This window comes from Mytilus galloprovincialis, chromosome 7 (assembly GCF_965363235.1).
Source record: "Mytilus galloprovincialis chromosome 7, xbMytGall1.hap1.1, whole genome shotgun sequence".
In the NCBI taxonomy this organism is placed as follows: Eukaryota; Metazoa; Mollusca; class Bivalvia; order Mytilida; family Mytilidae; genus Mytilus; species Mytilus galloprovincialis.
The window spans coordinates 41,575,352-41,602,428 of NC_134844.1; the positions used below are offsets into that span (position 1 = coordinate 41,575,352).

Below are 27,077 nucleotides of genomic sequence, written 5' to 3' on the forward strand. Positions count from 1 at the left end.
CCTGGTCCCCTTACCACTTTATCTGCCTCGAGCTCTAGATCTGTCATAACTTTGATTGCATGTACTAGTTTTAATCATCAGTGATATTGTTACAATTTTCTCTGATGAATGATATCCATCAAAGAAAAATGCAAATATTCAAGTTTGTTTTTGGTGGAAGAAGACTTCAAGTATTCTGAAGGCCAATGGTGCCGACTTTAAAATCATTGAATTCTCCGTATACCTCATTCGTTTCTGTGTATTACAATTTCATAACAACTTCTGATTCCTGACACCGATTTTTACACATGAGTAAGCATCTGAATCATTTAATTTGTAAATTAGGATTGAAAAACAATCACTATCGTAAATATGTGCCCTTTCTTTTATGTAAGTTATTAAATTTCATCTCATCTACATGAACGTTATTTGTTTACTTGTAACCGGATGTTTTTACTGTAGATATTTGAAGAACGCATGTGTGAATTTGGTATCGGGACAACTCGCCCTGTTTACATGTTCGCCCTTGAAGTTACGAATTTGCAGACAAGAAGATTTTGTTTTTGGGATACGATTGCTTTCAAGCAATCTGTAGACTTATACCAGTGGCTCAGGACAATGCCCTCACGTCAACCGTTTTATTCTAAACATTAAGGACCATCTCAGATTCTTATGATTGTCTTGGTTTAAAAGGTAAAAACAAACAAAGGGATTGAACTTAAGCAACTTTCCTATAATGTTCTTTTCATAATCTTCATGTTTGATATTTCCCTTGACTTATATGCGTGTTTTTAACAACACGGAAAATCAGAATCAAGCAGTTTTATATTTAGTGTTTTTATAAATTTAGAAACACATCAGAGGGATTTCCCCAGTTGTGATGAAAGTGCGAGAGTTCTCTGAATTCCGATAAATCTATTTCTGTCATATAAGAACTGAAGTGGAGTTTTACTTATATGTCACCGTTATGAAACTGATATTTGATATTGTACTATCATAAATAATAGAGAACCATCTAGGTTTAATATACGTTCTTACTACAGGGTTTGTTTAGGTAATTATGTGCATGCGTATCTCTGTATCTGTATAAGGAATTCCCTCCTTCAAAGGAGCACTTCTTTTCAGAATTGGTCGTATAGTTTTCTTGACTTCAAGGGGTACTAGGTTAAATGGTTGCTCTGGATTTCCCACTCAATTGATTAATTTATAACTCATGGGATCCTTTCTATGTATGTCTGCTATTGGGTGTTATTGTTGTTGCATAATTTTAAATCATATGCATCATTTAAATTAAAACAAATCAAAGGTTTACTGTCAACACCCCTTCAGGCGAAATGGAGTCTTCCATAGTATCGTTTCGAGTTGTCTCCCTTCCGGAAGTCGCTTCCATGAATTCTGAATCAAAACAACGGACAACACGTTAAGAAAAATTAACTCGTTCTGTCGATAAACGTCGTAATATATTAAAAATGATTACAATTTAAACCGAGGAATGTGTACGGAAAGGAGTCATGATCACCGACCCAAAGAAAATTAAATATTTAAAGAGTAAAGAAGGGGTTCCTCCTAGAATTAACGTAGGAAAATAGGTGATAAGATACGAAGGGATTATACTTCTCTCACTCTGTGTCTCAGTGACTGCTGTGGAAAGTAAACTTGGAATTGATAGTACAAAAATAAAACACACTAGGCCTAATTACATTGTTTATACACTTGTATCCGGGATTGGCATTTTTGTAACGATTCAGATTACGTAAATTACATTTTACATGTGCAGTTGAATAAGTTTTGAAAATAATATTATCCAGCTACATGTATACATGTGTCAATGAAAACAATGGCAATCGTATCCCTCAGAGCAATCTGCTCTTTGATTAATAAATAGAAAGGATCTATTTCTTATTAAATTGTTTTCTTTATTCATTGTTTTCCTTTGTCATGTGAATTAGATGCCCTTCTACTTCAAATGGTTTGAATCTATTTATAAAATTATTCAAGACTCAGTTGACAAGAGCAGTACGTTGCTGTTGGGAGAATTTTGATTAAACTGTAAATGCTCATAGAATAAGAAATAAAATCTAAACTGAATGTACCTTCTTCTGAATAATTTATTGCAATATAAATATAAATCCCTTTTGACAAGAGAAATCTGACTTTTATCAGAAATATTTGTTTCACATATGTATGTATGTATGACGTATGTATGTACGAAGATCCCTTTGTGAACTGAGCACCCTCGATTGCTGGGAGGGTACAGTGGGTACAGTGGAATCCGTGTACACTCCCTACCAGGATTAATGGAGATGTGTCACTAACTTATATATACAACCCACCACCAGGACAATCCCCAAACCCAACACGGAGGGAATGTTAGGAGGCACAGGGAAGTCTGTTATTACGGTGGAGGAAGCTGAAGAACTCGGAGAAAACCACCGGTCTTCTCGGCGGGAACAGACAAACCGAAGAGATATCTAAAGATTGATCTCCAGGTCAAAGTCGGGGACCACTTTGACCTACCGAGGCCCCTAAAGTACCCATTATAGTTTATTCTCTGGTCTAGGTACCAGAGATGTGTGTGGGAGTGTGAAAATCACCCTACGAATAGTACTGATATTCCGGCGCCCCAAGCCAGGATCAATCCCGGGACCTTCAGCACTGTAGCCATCGGTCTTAAACACTAGGCCACGAACCCACATATTGGTTTGTTTACAAATATGTGAAGAAGCCTCTAGGTTGCATTTCTGTAAATATTGACAATGCAATTTCCCATAGGAACTCCTTTTACGGCTAAAACTGTACCACTTTTACTATGAAGTTTTGAAAAAAATCTTATCCTAGAATTGAAAGTTCATATGCACCACAATTTTTTTCAAAGGTCAAAATATAGGGCTGTGCGGCATATTTTCAACGTTTATATGCCCCGAACTTCTCAGAGTTTAAACTTACACTAATTTTCTTAACTACCCCTACCTCGAATGAAAGGTTACCACAGATTTCAATGTAAACAATATGCACGTGTTTATTTACTGGTAACATTCCCAAGTTCTGTCTCTGCGATATGGAACACAGAGAGCATAACTGGGAACCAGTATGTAAACAAAATGAATTTTCTATGAATATTCAATTACTCCCCAAAAGAGGCGTGTTTTGAGAAACAGCTGTATTTACAAAGTGCAACCTATACAGACATTTATTCAAATAGAAAACTCTCTAAAATCAGTTTTTCTCACATAAATACTCATTTATCAGAATTAAAGTCTTAAAGAAATCACTGTGTATACTTTAAGTTTTTCTTTACTATACATTTTATACCCCCTCCCCTGTTTCAATTTTTTAAAGAATTTGAAAACAAGACTTTAATTATTGCCAGCTTACCCTATTTGCATATTTTCTGATAAAAAATGCCTAAAACCTGTTAAAAACTGTTCTGATAACATATTGAAAGCATATCAGAATATCATAAATGTAATGTTTAGCAGACAATCATTACAACATTCAAGATTATATAAAATATCCAATCCAGCCTCTATCTCCAGTCCACATCTTACTGTATGCCTATTTGTCAATTAAAGAACTCATTTTCTGCCTCAAATGGTCAATTTAGAATTCTTGTCACAACAGTATCATCTTTAACCATATATCTGACACAATTTAGCTACTATATATACTAGAAGTGTTCAAACAAAGCCATATTTGCAATAGTTGTATGTATGCAGATACCAGTCTGAGATATAAATTCACTTAAAATGTTGTAGAGATGACTGCTAACATTTGATTTTTGTATAACTTCCCAGCATAGTTATTGTTTTCTATATCAAGAACTTTAAAATCATAAAATCATAGCATTTACAAGTTAAATTATTTGTTTTATGACCCAGGGGGTAGGCAATTTTCTATGTTTCTTGCCCCTGGGGCCTCAAATTTCCTAAATAATTCTGCTGTTTCTAGCAATTTGGAATATTTAGAACATATTCAGGATAGAACACACTATTGTAAGTTTTCTTGAGATATTTTTGTTTTTCTAGCTTGTATTTATTATGCCGTGGTGACAAAAAAGCAGATTTAGGTGTCGCGGCTTACTTTTGGGTTATCGAAAGGACACAAATACCCCATAAATAATATTCAGGAAGGATCTATGAGTTTCAATGACTGCGAAGAGTAAATATAAGCACTTCTTAACAATTTAACTTACAAATATGCAAATATTATGATTTAATTTTGTATCCAGGACTTTAAGTAAACTATGCATACTGTAAACTGTGAATTTATGCTGAGTCATCATATTTAAGGCCCAGGATTCTATCAATCTTCATTAAATATTTATAAAACTTCTTATTTGAGTTAATTTCTTTAAAATCTGTGAAATAAAGCAAATTTGGTTAAATTCTGAATGTTCCCCTTTTTCACCCTATATAGGTTGCATTTCTGTAAATATTGACAATGCAATTTCCCATAGGAACTCCTTTTACGGCTAAAACTGTACCACTTTTACTATGAAGTTTTGAAAAAAATCTTATCCTAGAATTGAAAGTTCATATGCACCACAATTTTTTTCAAAGGTCAAAATATAGGGCTGTGCGGCATATTTTCAACGTTTATATGCCCCGAACTTCTCAGAGTTTAAACTTACACTAATTTTCTTAACTACCCCTACCTCGAATGAAAGGTTACCACAGATTTCAATGTAAACAATATGCACGTGTTTATTTACTGGTAACATTCCCAAGTTCTGTCTCTGCGATATGGAACACAGAGAGCATAACTGGGAACCAGTATGTAAACAAAATGAATTTTCTATGAATATTCAATTACTCCCCAAAAGAGGCGTGTTTTGAGAAACAGCTGTATTTACAAAGTGCAACCTCTATATCCATGACCTAAACATAAATAGTCTTCTGAAAACGTAAACTTTATGCAATACTATTTTATCAATCATGATTATTTTCATAAATTTAAATTTGATTATTTAAAGAAAAAAAACAATTACGATTTTAGATTAGAGATTCTACACAGACATCTATTTATAGCCAAATTAGTTTACCTGTGTGAAAATGTAAATAATGGTCTAAATGGATGTTAATTTGTTTACTAAACAAGTAAAGACAAACTATGGATGGAAGATAATAATTCACATAAATATTTCAGGACATTTGATTTATTTTAATAAATATCAATGAATATAGGATTTAAAAAATGCAAGTGCAAACAAATTTAATGTATTCTTCTTCTTTCTTTTTATGCCCCACCTACGATAGTAGAGGGGCATTATGTTTTCTGGTCTGTGCGTCCGTTCGTCCGTCTGTCCGTCCGTCTGTTCGTTCGTCCGTTCGTTCGTCCGTCTGTCCCGCTTCAGGTTAAAGTTTTTGGTCAAGGTAGTTTTTGATGAAGTTGAAGTCCAATCAACTTGAAACTTAGTATACATGTGCCCTATGATATGATCTTTCTAATTTAAATGCCAAATTAGAGTTTTGACCCCAATTTTACAGTTCACTGAACATAGAAAATTATAGTGCAAATTTCAGGTTAAAGTTTTTGGTCAAGGTAGTTTTTGATAAAGTAGAAGTCCAATCAACTTGAAACTTAGTATACATGTTCCCTTTGATAAGATCATTCTAATTTTAATGCCAAATTAGAGAATTTATTCCAATTTCACGGTCCACTAAACATAGAAAATGATAGTGCGAGTGGGGCATCCGTGTACTGTGGACACATTCTTGTTGTTCTTCTTCTTCTTCTTTGCTTAAAACTTTACACACTTCTTTGTTATATTAATCTAAACATCTGTATACCTTTTGGTGATGATTCAAAATTTTATTTTTCAGTTATTTAGTATTTTGTATAAAAGGGGGAGTTTTTTTTTACATGTCGCGCTTTATCTCAAAAACAATTTATGATTATTGCTTAAAACTTTACACACTTCTTTGTTAATATATTAATCTTAAGATCTGTATACTTTTTGGTTTTGATTCAAAATTTTATTTAAGTGATATTTAGTTTTTTTGAAGAAAAAAAAGAGGGGGGGTTCACATGTCCCTCCGTATCTCAAAAACAATAAATGGAACAAAGCAGCCTGGGTTAGTGGGGCTGCTTTTATGGTAATTCAAACTACCTTTTATTCACCTTCTTCCACCTCAGAGCTGTCAGCTCTTTGATTATTTTGTATGTAAAAGAAGTAACAACAGTTTATCAACAAATGAAATATATAAGTCAAAGTGAAATATAAATGTTATTAATAAAATTTATATTTTTACAATTTTCTATTACTTAATTAGTATTTCTTATGTCATTATCGTTTCAATCTCACCATGTACATGTACAATAATGTACAAAATAAGAAAAATTTAATGAGAAAGAAAACAAATCTTAACTTTCATTATTTATTTTTTAATTCTAAATAAATTTTAAAAGGAAACATTATTATCATACACACATAACAACTTCTTTCATTGGGTTTTATTGTGTGATTATCCAATCATAGAAACTTAATGTACATGTATTATGGTTTGGCTCCAGTTATAAAGTGTCTGTGCTACATACAATGAACTTAATATGAATTCTATATATATATATCCAACAATCATGTTTCTGTCATAATGCAATAATTGAAAATTTTTGTTTTAATGCTAAAGACATTTACAGAATGGATACCTTAAATGGACCATATGGTATATTGACAGTTTTCCATGATTTAGACTGATAAATTTTCTTTGCAATCATAACACTTGACAATGTTTATCTTAACGAGGCCCGATCTAGAACGCGTTTTTGAATATTGCGCAACTCGGGCATTTTTCGGTAGTTGGTTTAACGGTTATAACATAACACATAAAATAAATATAAACAATACCTTTTCTGATTATTTTAGGAACTAAAATGATAAAATAAATCAATTTTTGATCGTAGTTTATATTTTATTTAAATTTATACTGTTATTATTGTTTACGACATAGTTTCGCGCCATTTACGGCAATGTAAACAATATCAGACGACATGCCTAGCAGAAAGAAGAACGGTCGGTTTTTGAAAAACTGTCAGGCAGAGACTTACAACAACAGATTAGACAACATATCTAGACCCGATTTATCCACAACTGATTTTGATACACCATCTACACTCGATTTTGATACTACTTTTACACCCGATTTTGATACTACTTTTACGCCCGATTTTGATACATCTTTTACACCAGGTTCTTTCCAACATGATCACACGTATCAATCCTCTGCATCGTTTGATGAGATCAATGAGTTCTATTTTTCTGGAAAATTAAAGCCAATAGGTTATACCAGACATGTGATTGACATTCAAACCTTTTTTGATAATATGAGATGTTCCAGATGTGACATTACATTGAAGTTAAAAGATGGAATTGGAATTTTGCCTGCTGGTTTATGTGGTCACCTGATTGTTCGTTGTTATAACTGTAATGACTTTGTACGTGTTGCCATGGGCAAAACCCACAATGCATCCCATGGGCCAAGGATATTTGATGTCAACACCAAACTTGCAACTGGTAAGTGCAAAAATAAAATCTGCACACCCTGTATATTTATACTTTATATTCACATGTAGCATGTTTACCTAGTACCAATTCCTGGACTGCAAATAATTATGATGTCTTGCGAGTGCTGCCTTGTAGTAGCATTAGCCTACTCTTTTTCGAAATCTACAAGGGTGTCTTTAACGTGCAAGAGGAATCCATGACAAGTCGCCCCACTGGCAAATCGCCCCACTTTTTCACCAACTCGCCCCACTTTAAAAAAAAAACGCCCCAACCTGGATTACCAAATCGCCCCACTTTTTAAAAAATCGCCCCACTTGTGAAATGTGTTAAATCCCGTTAATATTACTCCTGAAAACTTGCCCCACTGAATGGAAAACGATAAAATCTAGATTAATATATTATTAATATATTATTAACCAGGATGAATTTAGTAAAGCCAACTCGCCCCACTTATGGAAAAAGATGTTATCCTGTTGTATATAAGTTAAATTCCGTGAATATTACTCCTGCGAACTCGCCCCACTTATGGAAAACGATAATATCTAGATTAATATATTATTAACCAGGATGAATGTAGTAATGCCAACTCGCCCCACTTATGGAAAAAGATGTTATTCCGTGAATATTACTCCTGCCAACTCGCCCCACTTAAAAGAAAATGATAATAATCTAGATTTATATTATATTATTAACCAGGATGAATGTAGTAATGCCAACTCGCCCCACTTATGGAAAAAGATGTTATCCCGTTGTATATAAGTTAAATTCCGTGAATATTACTCCTGCCAACTCGCCCCACTTATGGAAAAAAATGTTATCCCGTTGTATATAAGTTAAATTCCGTGAATATTACTCCTGCCAACTCGCCCCACTTATGGAAAAAGATGTTATCCCGTTGTATATAAGTTAAATTCCGTGAATATTACTCCTGCCAACTCGCCCCACTTGTAGAAAAAGATGTTATCCCATTGTATATAAGTTAAATTCCATGAATATTACTCCTGCCAACTCGCCCCACTTATGGAAAAAGATGCTATCCCCTTGAAAACCTTATAGAAACTTCTTATATTATTCCCTTTTTTTAATATAGCAGTAAGAAGTGAGTATTAATATTTCCACTTATAAATAGTACAAGTATGAATAGAGTTAAAATAAATATTTAACATGATTAAACCAATTTCACATGTGGGACGATTTTTTAAAAAGTGGGGCAATTTGGTAATCCAGGTTGGGGCGTTTTTTTTTAAAGTGGGGCGAGTTGGTGAAAAAGTGGGGCGATTAGGTGTGGGGCGACTTGCCAGTGGGGTGACTTGTCCTGCTTCCTGGACTATCATCGTTACTTTAGTTTATTGCTTTTGGTTGGTTTTTTTCTGTCGGGCAAGAATGTAAATAATACAAAATCAAATTTACAGAACCAAAATCTTACATCATCCAGTGAAAAGGTACTTTACACAGTAGAATAAAATGCTTCATTGAGCGCTTATCAAACCCTGACAATTGGGGCAATATTGGACACAATATTCCAGCTTGATACTGTCTGAATTGGGATTGTGATTAAATTTGTTGACATAATTATGATATAGCTTTCAGGGCCTTTTGAAGCTACATGTAACTATGCTGAATGGGCTTTGGCTCACTGTTGAAGGCTGTACAGTGACCTTTAGTTGTAAAAACTGTCTTGTGAACAGTTGTCTCATTGGCAATCATACCACATCTTCTTTTTTATATTCTGTACATGTACATTTTAAATTTATTCTGTACTATGCACCAAATACTCAGACTATTGCCCTGATCTTTTTTATGGAACTCTGGTTGTGGCAAACCAACATTTTTTTCAATGTGGCCCCACATCAAGGATATGATATAGACCCAGAAAGAAGTCTGTAACATGTATAAATTTTGAGCAATAACTATTAAGAAGTCATATTTTTTATTGATTTAATAAAATCTACCAACCCAACACGCATCGTTTTATAAGTTGTATTTCGTCACATTTCATTATCTTATGACACAAAAAAAATACATTGCATCCTGGACTCATCAAAATCTTTTGGGACTCACCATTTCTAAAAGTGATGAGTCCCAGGACTCACCATGAAAAATTCCTAGTGAGAACCCTGACTCTTATAACAAAACCTTTAACATCATGTGCCGCAATGTGGATATATCCAAAATCAGTGAAAATTTGGTGTCAGAATGAGGCCACACTTAGAAATATTTTGGTTTGCCAAAACCCTTAGTACCCAATCTATGCATCAAGAAAGTGGGTATATTTGTTGCTACAATGTAGGTAGGCTATTTCTTTTCTTTTTCTTTTGGCTATGAGAAATTTAAGTATCAATGTTTATAACTTCTTTATGTCTATCTGAATAAAAATAAATATTTTCACATTAGGACAATAAAAGATTTTTAAGTAGGTAGTATTTTCAAGGAAGGTACATGTAGCATTAGGGCAAACAAACCTATTCTTTTTTTTAGGGTCTGATATAGTCTCCTTGTTCTATATATAGAAAACTGTTTAACCAGACTTTTTATATTTATATTATTTGTGTATTGAAATCATTAAATTACTTTTGTTTCTTTTAAAAAAAAATAGCAATTAATTTGACAGATCAGTTGTCCAGATATATACTGATCATTAAATTGCTAAATTTTGTTAATGAAAAAAACACCACATAAAAATTAAATTGTCTATCAGCTCAAGGCAAGATTTTAAGTAAACATATAAATTAGTAAAAAGGGCTAAGTTAGCTTTTCTCATCACTTTGCGTCCATCATGGTTTTTACAAAAATCTTCTCCTCTGAAACTATACTAAGAAAAATTTAACCAAACTTGTCCACAGTCATCATGATCATTGCGTTTATCATTATGGTATCTTGTTAAAAAGATGTGTCCCATGACCCCCCCCCCCCATGAATCAAGATGGCAGCCATGGCTAAAAATACATAGGGTAAAATGCAGTTTTTTGCCTTATTTTTCTAATGAAATTGTTCATTACATGTAGGTCAAGTTCTATCTGCCCTTTAATTTTCAGACCATTCGGGCAACTTGTTGTTGGGCTGCTGCCCCGGAATTAGTAATTTTAGGAAAATTTTGCAGCCTTTGGTTATTATCTTTTGATGTATTTAGAGTAGAAACTATCATTTCTTACTTTTAAGCCAAAGGCGTAAAATTTCCGCCAACCTGTATATTTTATTGACATCATCAATTAAACTGTACAGAAACCCATTGTCTACGTCATATACAAGGGGATATATACATGTACGATCACTGACTGTTTATCACAGATGAATTATAGTTGATGCAATTTGACTGCTCATATAGCACAGCTGCAGTATGTCACCTTATATTAGTACTGTTGTTCAAATTTTTAGTTTTAAAATATATATATGTTAGATATAGGAAGATGTGGTGTGAGTGCCAATGAGACAACTCTCCATCCAAATAACAATTTATAAAAGTAAACCATTATAGGTCAATGTACGGCCTTCAACTTGGAGCAAACGGTCTAATCTATATAAAAACGAGTAACGAGAAACATGTATAAATTACATAAACACATGATAACTACTGTACATCAGATTCCTATATGTACATAAATGTATTGACACATACAAATACTGCAATTTTTTAAATGAAAATTAATATTTCAGGTATGTACCACAGTGGAATAGGACCAATACAGCTTAATAATTTATTTACATCACTAAATTTGCCAAATGTCAGTGAAAGCCTGATAAGAAGACGTTGTGAAGAGGTTGGGCCTATTCTTGAGAATATAGCACAACAGTCCGTAGACAATGCTTTGTTTGAGGAGGGATTGCTAACAAAAACTTGTGAGTAAATCAATGATGACTCTTTAATGACAGATTTGTGTAAGCCTGATATTTTCTAGTATTGAATATCAATCTACAAAGGATTGAACCACTCTACACATGTCATGAATATTAATGTGAATGTGATTTGTTGTGTGAAAATTAGCACTATTTTGAATGAGCATGAAATGAAGTTTAAATCATAATTAACGCAACATAAGTTTTTATATGTCAGTCTTTAAAGAAAAATAGAACTTTATTCATATGATAAACAAGAGGCTAGCTAGATCTGGCTTTGTTCACATGTAATTTGTCTATTATTTGAGTTTGTTAACTTTCAAAAAACCTGCTATGAAACAATGAACACCAAACTAAGTCTTAATTATCCTTCTTTAGTACAAGGTTTGTATTTTATTTTCTCTTTTGTAAAAAAAACATGGCTGCCATTGCTATAAATAAATCATAGGGGTGAAATGCAGATTTTGGCTTATAACTCTGAAACTAAAGCAATTAGTATATATTTGACATGGGGTCAAGATCTATATTCCCTTAAATTTTCAGGGGAATCAGACATTGCCTGACCTGTTATAGGGTTGCTGTCCATATGTAGTGCTTTTATCTTTTAACTTGTCAATCATTTTTTCATTTCAGGTAATTTACAAGCCGATAATGACAGTGATGCAATTCATGCCATTGCTAGTGGGTCAGAAACTGCAACAAGCAGTAGTGGAATAGCTTCAACAGATAACACTAATCCTGTGTGTGGCCCTATTAGTGTAACTGGAATAACAGCATCAGCAGACGGAGCTTATCAGAGAAGGGGCTCAGGAAGGTGTTACAATAGTTTGTCTGGTAACTATATCTTTATTATTTACCTATCTTAAGATGGAAGTATTATGATCTGTTAACATGTCATACTAAAACTAAAAAAAAAACTTATTTTTATTCTTAAAACTAAGAAATATTGAACAGATATATCATTCTTGGAAGCAGGGTTTCCGTTGGCAGCCTCCATTTTTACACATTTTGGAAAAGAAAAAAAAATGTTTGCAATGAAAGATTCATCGTTTGCAAAAGAATTTGGCTAAAGAAATTATAACAATTGGATTTTATCCATCTTGTTTACCTTTTACGGGTTTCTTGGACAAAATGAATACTTCATCAGACAATATTGATTTATTTGTCACTTAGGGGCCTTTAACAGTTGACTATACTGTATTGGCTTTGCTCATTGTTAAAGGCCGTACAGTGACCTATAATTGTTAATTTCTATGTCATCTTGGGCTCTTGTGGAGAGTTGTCTCATGTGCAATCATACCACATCTTCTTTTTTTTCTCTTTTGGTTTTTTTGTAAGTAAGGAAAATTGTATGTAAAATATGTTTATGTTTGTTGGCAAAACTAAATTGAAAAAGGCATAGAGGTAAAAAAGAATATTTTCCACCAGCAGAAAAACATATGTGTATAAAAATGAACAGGGTTATAAAAATGAAATAAATTTGAATAAAAATACATTAAAAATACTCCTGGTATCAACTATTTTTATGAAGGGTACAATAATGTGAATAATATATATGAGGAGCTAGATTCCTTTTGACATGAAAGTGGGTGTAACACGTAATTAATGAAATCCAGTAATTTAAAAAAAATATTCAATGGAAAACTTTTTTTGTAGGAACAGCTTCCATGATTGGGAAAAAAACAGGAAAGGTTGTTGGCTATAGTGCTCGATATAAGAGATGCAGGAAATGTGATGTGGCAAAATTTAAAAAACGGCTACCAACAAAACATAAATGTCGTAAGAATTGGTGTGGCTCAGCCAAATCTATGGAACCAGACATGATTGTGGAAATACTAAAAGACGCCAAAAAGAAAGATACCCCGGTAATTACACTAATAGGAGATGACGATTGCACAGCATTCAATCGGGCAAGATGTGAAGTCGACTCATGTTTGGAAAAGGTCAGTGACATCAATCATGTAAAGAAGAACATATCAAATAGGCTCCACAAAATAAAAGGCAAATATAAAGAGCTGTCTGTAAAAACAATTACTGCTCTCATTAAAAGTTTTTCTTTCATGTTAGCCCAAAACAAAGGTGACTCAGACAGAATAAAGAACAGTTTACCATCTGTAGTGCTACACCAGTTTGGTAATCATGATGGATGTGGAGATTGGTGCCAAATGAAAAACAAACCCACAGCAAAGCACAGAAATCTACCATGGGGTGCAGATCTCAAAGATGAAAACTTGAAAAAAGATCTTTTAAAAGTGTTTACAGACCTTGACCCGGGAAAGATGAGCAAACTAGATTCCAGTAATCCTAATGAAAGCTTTAACAACACTGTTCGATCAAAGGCCCCAAAAGACAAGCATTACAGTGAGAGTGGAAGTTTAGCTCACAGATTGTCTGCTGCTGTTTGTCAAAAAAATGAAGGCTACAAATATGTTGCACAGGTACTTATAATTTATTTAAATAAAGTAATATAAAAACATTCATCAAATTATTTTTTTAAACAGAATATGGTTTATAAACTTGAAAAACTGTAAAACTGGTTCACTAATTAGGTTAAGTTGAAAGATAAACCATAATCACATGAAACTCATAGATATAAAAAAGAAGATATGGTATGATTGCCAATGAGACAACTCTCCATGAGACAAACTTGACACAGAAATTAACAATTATATATATAGGTGACTATATGGCCTTCAACAATGAGCCAAGCCCATACTGCATAGTCAGCTATAAAAGGCACGAAATGACAATGTAAAACAATTCAGAGCAAACTAACCGCCTTATTTTTATAAAAAAAAATAGAACAAAAAACAAATTTGTAACACTAACACATAAACAAACGACAACCACAGAATTACAGGTTCCTTACTTGAGACAGGCACATACATAGAAAAAAATATATCAAAAAGAATAATATAAATGTTGTTTAGGATGGTAGCTTTGTGAAATGTTATCATACACAATGTAAGACACAGCTCCCAAGTTCTTGTTTGTTTTTTTAGGTCCATGAAGAGCTTGGTCTTAGTCCTGGAATTGCCACAACAGTAACAGCTGCAATAAGAGACAAGGATGTTAACAGGAAAAGGACTGTAGCAAAGACTAAGGAATTTAAGGTTTGATTCAAAAGCATTTCAGAATTTTCATTCGAACACAATCTTTATACATTAAATGACTTTTAAGGAGATTGATAAATTCTAAACATAGTTTTATGCAGCCTTTTGAAATTTCTTATTTTCATGATAAAAAAAATTAAAAATCCCTGTTTTGTGGGAGTTACATCCCTTTGATCATATGATAGAAAGTTTTTAAATGAAAAAAAATCCTCTAAATTGTTGGTTTTTTTTTAAATTTTATATAAAGTATTATCCTATTGTATCATTATAACTATGTGAATAAACATTAAATTTGTCATGCTTTAGAGTGTGTAGACTTTACTTTTACATGAAACAATGCAAAGGAATGTTTATTTCTTATATTTTACAGTTACAACGTTTAAAACTTAAAAGTCAGAGATCTTCAGAAACAAGAAGTCATGAAATCAGGGAAGGGGACACTTACTGCTCAAATGTCATTGGTATGTATAAATTTTATCTGTACGTTTTCAATAAGAATTTAAAAAAACAATGATTGTTCCTACAACATGTTATCAAAGCACTACCCATATATAAAATATATTTCAAAATATTTGATGTAAAATTATAGTTATATTAATTTGGGATTTACTATTTTCTAACAAAGAAAGATAATTTTTGTTAGAGTTTTTTGACAACGTAGATGTTTGGGGAATATGATTGAACTTTCATGATGAACAACCTTTTAATATAATTTTGACAATGAAAGAACATGACTAATTTCCATTAATGAAATTGCCCTGCTAACATTATTGGTAAATTATTTATAATACTGTTATTATAAATAATTTACCGCACTATTATTTTATTTATTATTATTACTTTAACTGTTAAGCCAGTTTTTGTTATATCTATTTTGCGTGACTGTATTTATGCATCCCGTCATACTTTGAACGACAAAATTATTTCATGTCTACCTGTGCGAATTTCAAACGCGCAATTTTCACCAGTACTCAAAACCCTCCTTACTTGATGGGTGCATTTTACATAGACAAATAAAATCGTATAATATAATCAAAATGAGGATGTTAATTTGATGTATGCCTTTTTGTGCTTCTTCGTTACATTTGTTGTTTTTATAGTGATTAAGATGATAACACAATGTTGACTGCTGTACCCCTATTTTTGACATTTTTACCTATTGTGTCTGTTTGTTTTGTTCACGCATCGGTTACAATATAATGGAATTTGATGCAACTGTCATACAAGTGAGAGGTTTAGCTAGCTATAAAACCAGGTTCAATCCACCATTTTCTACATTTGAAAATGCCTGTACCAAGTCAGGAATATGACAGTTCTTGTCCATTCATTTTTGATGCGTTTTGTTATTTGATTTTGCCATGTGATTATGGACTTTCCGAATTGATTTTCCTCTGAGTTCAGTATTTTTGTGATTTTACTTTTTACTCTCTTTTGTGGTTTGTATTTCATATAACTTATATTATGTTTTTTTTTCAAATATCCAAATATACAATTTTCAAATATACAATTATCCAATATATAACAATATCAAAATAAGAAAGAAATTTGAAATCAAAATGTATTTTGAAGATTTAACAAAAAAAAAGTGTTTCCATTACTTTTTCATATGACAGTGGATTACAACACAAAAACCGAAACAGTGTTATTACATCCCTTCTTTCCAATTTTATACATTATATTGAATTTTTCCAGATAGGTCTTCTTACAAGATATAATTTGAGCTCAATTGTATATTTTAGCTGATGCACAAGAACCTGATTTGACAGTTATTCCAGGACCATCAGAGGACAACTGTGAACATATTGAGAAAGTTGTAGTTTTTTATGATTTAGAGACCACAGGACTAAGTATGATATAAATATGAATTGGAAATAGGAAAGCATCAAGTTTATTTGTACAAGCTTTAGGAGTAAGGGAATATGCCAGACTTGCCAAACAATTTCACCTATCAGCCAAGTATTCACAAAAACTTGATATTTTCTGACAATATTATATACTTATTGACTGACAGGCTATAAGGACAAATCATTGAATGGATAAAGAGTGGAAGCATAGTTAAACTTGCTATTGTTTGAAAAAGCCAGTCAATAACTATTTTTTTATAAAGAAAACCATGGCATCAGAATGATGTATTATCAGACTATGATGTCACTTTTATCCAAAGACAAAAGTTCAGGAAATGGTTAAAAACTATTTGCTGGTTAAGTCTTTTTTACTATTAGGTAAATAGTCAAGAGAAAATTTTCTAAAAAAAAAAAAGCTTGTGTTCGTTTATAGTTCTATTGTAAAAAAAAGACACTGTCGTATAACAATGGTATTTTATTCGGAAAAAAGTTCTAGACAATCAGGAATTCATTAGTTGAGCCAAATAATGTCCTTCCACCTTTTTAATCTGCAAGTTTTTAGAATACCTCATCAAGGAAATGTTATGAAACTTACACAAAATTTAAGTCATAGATGCACATTTATTGGAAAATATAAAGAAAAATAATCCTGGTCTAAGAAATTCCAAGGGAGATAATTGATATAATTTAGTTAATCAAATGTGGGATGTGGAGGTATCCTTTAGTAAGTTGAGTCATATTCCTATGCAATACTCTCAGACTGCTAAGTACTATCCATACTGATCTGTGTCCACTATTGTTACTCTTGGTATAATTATACAAAAGAAATTTGCAATTGAACTTTTACCATGACAATCATTCAATCTACTTATTTTCATCAATTTATTAAGTTATTTTCTTTTTTATATAGGTAGACAAAGTTCAATTACACAAATCTCTGCAGTTTGTGAAGAACAGGAATTTAACAGATACGCAACTCCTACTCAAGAAATTTCAGAAGATGCATGTAGAGTGACAGGATTAAAGTTTAATACAGCGACAAATGAGCTCCTTTACAATGATGAACCAGTTTCACATAAACACCCACAGCAAGTTCTTTTAGATTTCATACAGTTTTTAATGTCACTTTGTGCCAGTGACAAACACATTGTGCTTGCTGCTCATAACAATAGGCGATTTGACAGTATCATACTATTTAATCAATTAAAATTTTATAAATTATGGAATCATTTTTCAAGATATATTGTTGGATTCTGTGATACTTTACCTTTTTTCAAAATGTTGTATCCAGAATTTGAAAATTACAAGCAAGAGTATATTGCTCAGAAACTGTTGAATGAAGCTTATTCCGCTCACAACGCTTTAGATGATTGTAGAATGCTTATGTCTCTTGTAAAAAAGACGGAGAAAATTGATGTTCTCCTATCTGACTATTTTTACAGCAGTCACCAAGTTACATTTCAGGGTGTGCAACCGAATAAAGAGTCATTAGAACACTTGTTAAGAAATAAGGTCCTCTCTAGAACAATTTTCAAGAAACTTGAAGATTCAACATTGACTTACAATCATCTGAAAATTTCTTATCATAGAGATGGATTTGATGGTCTATTTTATTTGTTGAGTGAAAAGACAGGCAGTGGAAAGGCCAGAATTAGTAACAATCGTCGAGTGATCCAAAAGATAGCTGACTTTTTTTCTAATGAAGAATGATGTTATTACTGTATACAGTGACTATACACATGAATATGTATTGATAAATAGGGCAGCATTTAATATTTATACATGCGCTTTAAACAAAATAGGGGTTTACTGTTCTACCTCTGTCTGTGCCATAAATATATTTTGTTTAATTTTTTGAGGAACTTGAAGACGAGGATTTCTGATATTTTATTTCAGGGTTTATAAGTAAGCTTTAACCTGTGATGCATTTTAAGATTCCCCACTCAACAACTTCCTGTTTAACAAAATTAGTATGATTTTACACATGATAGCCAAGTTGATATTTTTTTTGTCACATTTTTCTCAGAAACTACTATATAAGTCAGCAATACCATGTGATTCTTTTTCAGATTCATCAATCAACAACATCCCGTTTATCTTACACTTGTATCATTTCACACATGATAGCAATGTGGAAAATTTTAGTTACATTTTTCCCAGGAACAATTTCAATTTACCAAGATTTCTGAAATTTCAACATCTTTCTGTTTTATAAGGAAATATTCAGGTGGGGGTATCATTTTACCTGCATCACGGTATGTAATTCTGTCTTTCTATTAATCTTTCGACAATGATTTCTTCGCTTCTATGAGAGGGAATGATTTTATATGAAGCCCAGAGCTTGATCATGGAGAGTTGTAAGCATTTTTTTTATCTGGTATGGAGCCAAATTAATTACTCAGTTTAAAGTATGACTGCTGAATGTACAAGGAAATTATTTTTGTAAAGTTTTCTTGGCTTTTATGAAAGGGGATGATTTTATATTTGGCCCAAAGCTTGAAAATATTGAGTTGTAACGATTAAGCAGTTTTTAGATCTGCAGTTCAGCCACTTTGTGTTTGCTGATAGTTTGAAATGTAACTACTCATTGTACAAGGTAAAAGTTTGTCTTCAAAATTGTCTAAGCTTCTATGAAAGGGAATAATTTCATATTTGGTCCAGAATAGACTCCATATCTTAACATGTTGTGTGCAATAATTAGATCTTCAGTACAGGAACTTCCTGTAAGAGGGTAGTTTGAAATTTTACTACCAATTGTATTTGTGTATAAGGAAAATTTGGGAACAAAATTTTCTTGGCTTCTCTACAAGACAATCATTTTATATTTGTTAACCTTTTGTAAATTTGTGTAATACTAATGGATATCTTGGATAAACCAGTAGGAAAACTTGAATCACATTTTCCTGAGTGACCATCTGTTCAGTTTATATTGATAAGGTATGCTTGGAAGGATGGGTACGTCAATAAACGCCTTTGCCAAAACTGCTTCCCTAATATAGTCATGCGCAGTACACATGAAAAGAATTTGAGGTCTGAAGAAAGATAAAATTTGGAAAACAAATATTAAAAATGTATCAATTAATAATTATCAGAATTTAGCACATTTTTTTAGAACGTGGTTGCTTTGTAATCTGGTCTCAGACTCACAAATTCAACATAAAAGCCCTCTTTTTTGTTTGTAAGTTTAGGACTCCGTCCAGTAAATAAGTTTAATCCTATAATGTTGCACAAAAATTACAATTTCATTTGATTTCAGTTATCAACCTTATGTTTTAGGGACTTTAAAAATCTGTTCATAAACATATATAGTTACCTTGTTTTCATTGTTGAATTTATGTTATTTGTTATATTGTTAATATTGAAATTATTAAATACTCAATCAGTAAGAGATTGTTTTTTTATTATGTTTATCTGGCCTAGAAACCAAAGAATAGATCAGGGAGTGTTAGTTCTGTCTGTAGTAATGAACATTGTTGGAACAAATGCATGAAGTCATCACAAAGTCTCCCGGGTGCAGTAGATATAAACAAATAAGAAGATGTGGTATGATTACGAATGAAACCGATTCAGCTATAAAGGCTCACAATATGATCTGCACTGAATGACATTGGAATTGACTACTGACAGTCTGCTCCATATTGCCTCAAAAACATTTAAAAAAAACAGTTGAATACAATGGCTCAGCAAAATTTCAAGATAAATGATATGACAGAAAAAAAAAGACTCGTCATTCCCAGAGAGGAGTTCACACGGCCTTAAAAGTACCCAAGCCTCCAGGCTATAAAGACCAGCTTTTAATGATTTCAACAGGATTCTGTATGAGATATCTGTTTTTATAGTTGAACCCTCACAAGTTTATATATATACGTCTACTAAAAGTAGGGGATTATAGTGTAAAGATCTCTGTGTCCGACAGTCCATTGGTACAAAGTCTGGTTGAACTGCAGGTAGAAGTTATTTTATTTTACCATAAAGGATTGTGCTATGATATCATTATGAAAACTTTATATAAAACTATAGGCATCAGAGTATAAATAATATCATTTTGGTATTTAACCCTTCTAACCAACTTCACGGTTCATTGAATATGTAAAAAAGGTATTGCATTACATTTTATTTTTTTAGATATTCAATTTGTGTTTTGAGATGTTCCCCATTAAGATTTTTAACCAATATTTCCATTTGCAAGTCTTAACTAGGAATCTACTTTTTTCAAATAAAGTGCAATTCAATTCCTATTGATATTTTCTATTTGTAAAATAAATAAAAAAAAGTTTTGAGATTCTCCCTTCAAAAATGTCAAACTCAATAAACCAAGTTTTTTTTATTTCTTTCAACTCAAATGCATTCTTTTATGTATGTATTATAAGTTTGTTTTATTTACATTTACATATTTCTTTTCAATTATTTTTGATTATTAGATTTTTGCTTGTGAAGATATGATAATAAATGACTTGAAATTTTGCACCCCCCCCTCCACCCCCCTCCTTGTGAAATTTTACCTTTTAAGTATGTTTTTTTAATTAATAATTACAGTTTTGTTGATCCGGGATAACAAAGAGACAACTTATTACATTTTTAAAAATTAATTTTGGATATTTTGAGTGATATCTTGATTTTCTTTTAAAAAAATGGTAAAATGTAGGTTTTGAGAGCCCCCCCTATAAAAATTTTCCCCCGCAACACCTGGTTTTCTGACTTTGAATGGAAAGAGTGATCTTTGATGCATGTCATATGTGAAAAACAAAATTAGTTATTGAACAGTTTTTTTTTAAATTCACTTTTAGTTCATTTCAGGGCAATTTTTACTATATATCCATTATAATATTAGCCCTATTTTAGCATGTCCCTCCCGTTACTACAATAAAGGTAAGGTATATATTTTTTTAGCTTAATCCATTCATTATACATATATAGGAATTGAGGAAAAAATTCAGACATAGTTATTGGTCAGATTTTTCATAATTCTTTTAGATTGGGCCTCGTTAAGAGCTGTAATGCGTGGGCGGTAAAAAATATGTCTCTTATGACCCTATTGTATTGATTATGTTCTCCCATTTTACGGAGTTGTATTACCATACTTATTTAGTGAGAATCAAATCAAACCTTCGGAGTCAAGATCTGCTTATTATGGCAAGATAACTAGGATATTCCAATTTATTTATTGTCATACATCAATCAGTCAACAATATTTTTAAAGATCATTATAGATTATGATAGGAGTTTTATGTGTTCCAGAATGGATATTCATTGTCATATTTACTCACTCTTCCAGTATAGTTCATGGAGTAAATGGGTCATATCTTTGTTATAATCATTCATGGCAATATGTAAACAGAAAGTCATGTATTTAAGGGACGACATCAAAAGTTCAATGTAGGATAAAAAACTTAATTCACATAGTTTTTTCGCTGACCCCCCTACCCCCCTTCTTAACTTAATTTGGGAAAAATTGATTTACCTATAAGGATATATGTAAAATCGATTTTAGATTAACAAAACTTGCAGCAATGTTGACCCCCCCACCCCCAAACTATTCGATTTAAGTTTTTTATCCTACATCGATCTTTTGATGTCGTCCCTAAGTTATTCATTTACTTGAAGAGGTAATATGAATTATTCCTCTTCATTGGCAGTCTATCTATTTCTCTGTAATTGTCATCAGTTGCAGTCTGTCTCAGTTTGTCTGTCTGTCTGTCTGTCTGTCTGTCTGTCTGTCTGTCTGTCTGTCTGTCTGTCTGTCTGTCTGTCTGTCTGTCACTGCCAGGTTGCCTGTCTTTCTCAAAGCCACTGCCAGTCTGCCTGTCTCCCAGTCATTGTCAATCTTTCTCTCTCTTAGTCACTGCCGGTATGCTGGTCTCTCAGTCCTCAGTCGTTGTAAATCTGTCTCTTTCTAAGTCGCTGCCAGTCTGCCTGTCTCTCAGTCATTGTAAATCTGTCTTTCTCTAAGTCACTGCCAGTCTGTCTGTCTCAATTTTTGTCAATCTGTCTCTCTCTAAGTCATTGTCAGTCTTCCTATCTCTCAATTGTTGTCAATCTATCTTTCTCTAAGTCATTGTCAGACTTCCTGTCTCTCAATTGTTGTCAATCTATCTTTCTCTAAGTCATTGTCAGTCTTCCTGTCTCTCAATTGTTGTCAATCTATCTTTCTCTAAGTCACTGTCAGTCTGTCTGTCTCTTAATTGTTGTCAATCTATCTTTCTCTAAGTCTTAATTATTCTCTCTGTCTCTTAGTTGTAATACCACCAAATCATGGTACGTCACATCCGGTTGTATACGAAAGTAGGTCGAAAAAAATATTCCCTTGAATTTGACAGTTGTAGGTAATTAATCCTACATTTTATTGCAGTAAAACCATTTCTGTGTCATAAACATATGTCTTGGGTATTTCAAACCACCATTGTTTTTTATTTGGGATTTCTATAGAAAATTTTGTAATCTTGAGGTTAAATGGTGACTAAACCTTGTACACAGATAAAATAAGGGGAGAAATTTGATTGGTTAACTTCCAATGATGGTTATTTTCTTATATGCAATGAAATGTTATGTGATTTTTTTTCTATAGAACTGGACAGGATAAAACTTTACTCATGCCAAATATTTCTTTATTTGAAACAAGGATAAATTCTGCACATTTAACAAAGACTAATAGGGGAAAATCAATGGTGGTATTACACCTCTTAGTCATTTCCAGTCTAGACAAACATTTTTGTGTTTCTTTGATTTTTTTGGGATCCTAATTTTTATGTAGTGATCAGTATGGCAAGTTAATAGTACCTTGTAGCTTCTAGTTATTAAATATACTAAATATTTTGGGAAACATATTTGATTTTACTTCGTTTGATGTGTTTAAATTCTTGATTTTGTAATCTGACAAGGGACTTCCCCTTTTGAATTTTCCTTGGAGTTTTGTATTTTTGTTATACATTATATTCAATTTGCTGAACAATCAACATGATCAAGAGTCAACGATCTAGTTTCAAATGTGAGAAATGAAAAACAGACCTTCTTAGACCAATTGATTTTATTGTGTGGGTGTCCATTACATACAAATACAATTATCTTCTTTTGACATCTATTTTGTTTTTTGTTTGTTGTCTCTGTATATTGTGTGTTGATTACATGATAAAATATGGTATATAGTTAAAGATGGGGATTTCTGAATTTGATTATAATCTGTGATGCTATGAATTTTCCTTAGACTTACATATGATAGAAAATAGAGATTACAGCTGTAATTTAAAGTGCTTTAAGTTTCTATAGAAAAAGTTTTGTTGCTTTAATTTTAAAATTATGTCTACAAATGCTGTATTGGTTTTGCTCATTGTTGAAGGCTGTACAGTTACCTAAAGTTGCTCACTTCATAATTTGACAACTTCATAATTTGGTCTCTGGTGGACAATTGTCTCATTGATGATCATACCACTTATTTTTATAAAGAACATCTACTAGCACAGTCATTTTACTCCTTCTTATGAAGGGAAAACAGTTTGTTTAGCTTTTAACAAAAATTATAGATGTATGGAGGCAACTTACATAGGCAATTACCAATAACTTTTTTTCTGGGGAAATGAAGGTTGTGAAGATTTTGATAGGGTTAGTAAAAAGAAGGGAGACTAATTTATGGTAGGTAAATAGAAGTGAGGCTAAGGGTTTGTAATTGATTCTACACTTGTTTTTAAAGATAAGTTACACTGTGTGAGGATGACCCAAGGTCAATTGGCAAAAAAAGCATACAACTCTTGCTTATCATGCACACCACTGCATTGAGGTCCACTTAGCCAGAGAGATTTTTGTTGGTTTGGCATTTCTAAAAACATCCTCAGAGCAATTGGCTCCTGACGTTTTCCAACGATTGGTTCCAATAAAAAGTTATTGATGTTTTCCAATAATAGTTGTTTTAAGTAATATATTCCAATACCTTTAGATTTTCATAAGAAGATTACCGCAGACATCAAAAACAAAGATCTTTTTTGCAATGTCAAAGATACCAATATAATACTATTATGGATTTGTAAATGTATCACAGAAATCTGTCTAATACAGATAAATATAGAATAACCATTGATTATTTTGGCTCAACTCTAGAAAATCTTGATAGCTTATATATAACTCATACACAGGTGTTAATTATTGCTATGAATTATCAGTAATTAATATACCAAAGTTCTTATATGTGAAAAGCGGAAATTACATATTAAGAATGAGAATATAATAGCTATGTTGATGACTTGATCAGATGAAACATCACACAAGTGTTGTTAACCTACTGTAACTATTATATATTGAACTTTTTTTTTGAAATTAAGTCTCATTTATAATTTATTAATTAATGAGAAAGTCAGGCATGCACAAGGTTTGCAATTTGTTGTGTTGTTAGAGTTGAAAGATTCGGGCTCTCAGGTGTGAACAAGATGTTTGTTTGTAATAAAACTTCAGTTGTTAATTTACGCACTTGAAAAACATTACCATTTTGTTTTTTCCAATTTTACGTAAAACTAATTTGTTTGGAAAAATAAAAAAATGAAAGCAATTGTTTTCATGACATTTGAAATGTGAGGTACGACATGTATGAATAGAGATCAGCTCTGTTTTTTTATAACAGTACAATATATGAATAAGGAGATGTGGTATAAAGGCCTATGAGACATCTAAAGGTCACCATACAGCGTTTAACAAGGACTTAATCCTATACTGTTTAGACATCTGCATGTCAAATACCCCTTAAATAAAAAAAAAACTTAACCAGAAGAACAATGTCCTTATTTGACAAAAAATTTTAAAAGATAAAAAAATAGGACACATGAACCGTTATGCACCAGAATGTTTGAATTTTGTTTTTATTTTTTTTAGGATCTGGGTATACAAGTTAAAGATTTGAATGAAACAGCATTACGATGGCTTGAGATTGCATTCGCAACAAACCTAAGCCTGCCATTAGAAAATGTGGTCACTCAGAAAGTTGGAGTAAGTATGTTATGCAACAAAAACTAGCCATATCAAATAGCTTTATTAAAATAGTGAATTATAAGTCAATACGAATTAAATCATATTCTAAAGCATGATGAGCTATTTAAATGTTTGAAGATAACATAGATATAAGAAGATGTGGTATGAGTGCCAATGAGACAACTCTCCATCCAAGTCACAATTCATAAAAGTAAACCATTATAGGTCAAAGTACGTTCTTCAACACATAGCCTTGGCGGACACCGAACAGCAAGCTGCAAAGGCCCAAAAATGACTAGTGTGAAACAATTCAAATGGGAAAACCAAGTGTCTTATCTATATTAAAAATGAGAACTAGAAACATGCTTGCTTTATGCTATGTGAGTGACTTTGTCTTGTGATTTCAGTAGTTCTACCTGAGCAGCTTCAATGGTTTTAACACCTAATTTTCGTTAAAAGGCTCTTAAAAAATTAGGATTTTCTTCCATATCTAAAACTCTTTCAAGATAATTGAACAAGTATCATTTAGGATGTAACTATGGAAATGTTATTTTGTTTACTCAGTCAAAGATTCCAAATTATACTTTTACAAAAAGTAAAAATATGAGAAAGGATTTGATAAAGGGGGATGTAGAATAGAGTGTTGGAAAACAATGACTTCACAAGGCTGTTATAAGGTCATGGTTTTGTCACTAGAAGGTTTTAGAGTCGTGGGCAGATATGAAGTTATTACATGAAATGATTGTTTGGTCAACCTGGATGCAGTGACACCACTGCTTATTATTTTTGACAAGGACATGTTTGGTTTTGTTGCATTTAAAGAAGTAATTTTTTTTTTAGTACCATGGAAATACTGTAGAGATGTTTTTCGTCAGATATGGACGTCCAGTGACCACATTTAGTATTGAAGATTTGATCCCAGTCAAAGAAATCATCAGTCTCAGGCTGTTGCACACACTTCAACAGACCCTACCATTCTTAAACATTACCAATATAAGACCACAAGTAAGTCAATACTTTACCCATGTTATTATGAAGGATTCTTGTGTATTAGTTTTGCATATGCACTGAAAGAGTTATTTTTGCATCCAAATGTTTGTTGTACTTATAATAATTTTATTATCTTGACTGCTCAGCAATTCCATCTTTCAAATTGTAAATCTGTATCTCTCTTAGGAGAGGAAAAAGATTTCTTTTGGTTTCAGGATCATTTGGTCCAGGGTCAAGGTCACAAGAATCATAAACAGTCACAAATAATTGCTTTGGAATTTTGTTTTTGAAAGAGATATCTTAACCTTATCAAAGTGCTAATCTAATGAATTAACACCTCAAAACTGCTAAATATCAGCCACAATCTGGGAGTATATATACCAAGAACATCAGAATTTTTATTTCTAAACTTATTTGCTTTAAAATGTTCATAGGTGTTTATACCTACAATTAATTTGGTAAGTTTTTGTTTATGAATATAGAACAAGGGAAGAGGAACTAATATTTTTCCGAAAGGCCAAAATTAAAATGATTATTTGCCATAGTCAAACGAACCTAGCAAACAACGTTATACATGTTATATAAACGATATTGTTTGGTTTTATTTCAACTGCAGGTTTTTTTTTGGCTAATCTCTAATAATTTTGCTAACAGTTTTGATACATGGAGATAGTTTTAAAGCACTTTTTGATCATGTTTAATTTCAGGTTGGAGTTATGGGGCTTCATTCTATAGATTTGGATTTTTCAAAAGTTTTATTAAGATTTTTTTTCCTCTTCATATCTATTAATTCCTAATTGATATTATAATTTTTTTTTTTAATTCAACATTCCTAAATTTAAGGACTACCCCGATGATCTATTA

At 32.1% G+C, this 27,077-nt stretch overlaps 2 protein-coding genes across 5 annotated transcripts in view; both read left to right on the forward strand.

Moving 5' to 3' along the window:
• LOC143083015 (tyrosine-protein phosphatase non-receptor type 5-like) overlaps nt 1-27,077 on the forward strand; it is a 61,983-nt gene that overhangs the window by 5,432 nt on the left and 29,474 nt on the right. For 2 of the 4 annotated variants that reach the window (XM_076259124.1, XM_076259123.1), the window contains exons 3-5: nt 25,128-25,241; nt 26,064-26,228; nt 26,648-26,671. In XM_076259124.1, the coding sequence (XP_076115239.1) occupies nt 25,128-25,241; nt 26,064-26,228; nt 26,648-26,671 (303 nt within the window). The remainder of the gene's footprint in view (nt 1-25,127; nt 25,242-26,063; nt 26,229-26,647; nt 26,672-27,077) is intronic. The other 2 variants (XM_076259126.1, XM_076259125.1) reach the window with 1 other exon arrangement.
• On the forward strand, nt 6,743-18,939 carry LOC143083013 (uncharacterized). The gene is made up of 8 exons (XM_076259122.1): nt 6,743-7,492; nt 11,138-11,320; nt 11,951-12,151; nt 12,974-13,755; nt 14,320-14,430; nt 14,801-14,891; nt 16,170-16,277; nt 17,185-18,939. Exons 1-8 carry the CDS (start codon nt 6,970-6,972, stop codon nt 17,982-17,984), a joined length of 2,799 nt encoding a protein of 932 aa, XP_076115237.1. The 5' UTR covers nt 6,743-6,969; the 3' UTR covers nt 17,985-18,939.

Coding starts and splice junctions, on each gene's coding strand:
- LOC143083013 (XM_076259122.1), top strand. CDS start 6,970: ATGCCTAGCAGAAAGAAGAACGGTCGGTTTTTGAAAAACTGTCAGGCA. Junction 7,493..11,137: donor CAACACCAAACTTGCAACTG/GTAAGTGCAAAA, acceptor TTAATATTTCAG/GTATGTACCACAGTGGAATA. Junction 11,321..11,950: donor GGGATTGCTAACAAAAACTT/GTGAGTAAATCA, acceptor TTTTCATTTCAG/GTAATTTACAAGCCGATAAT.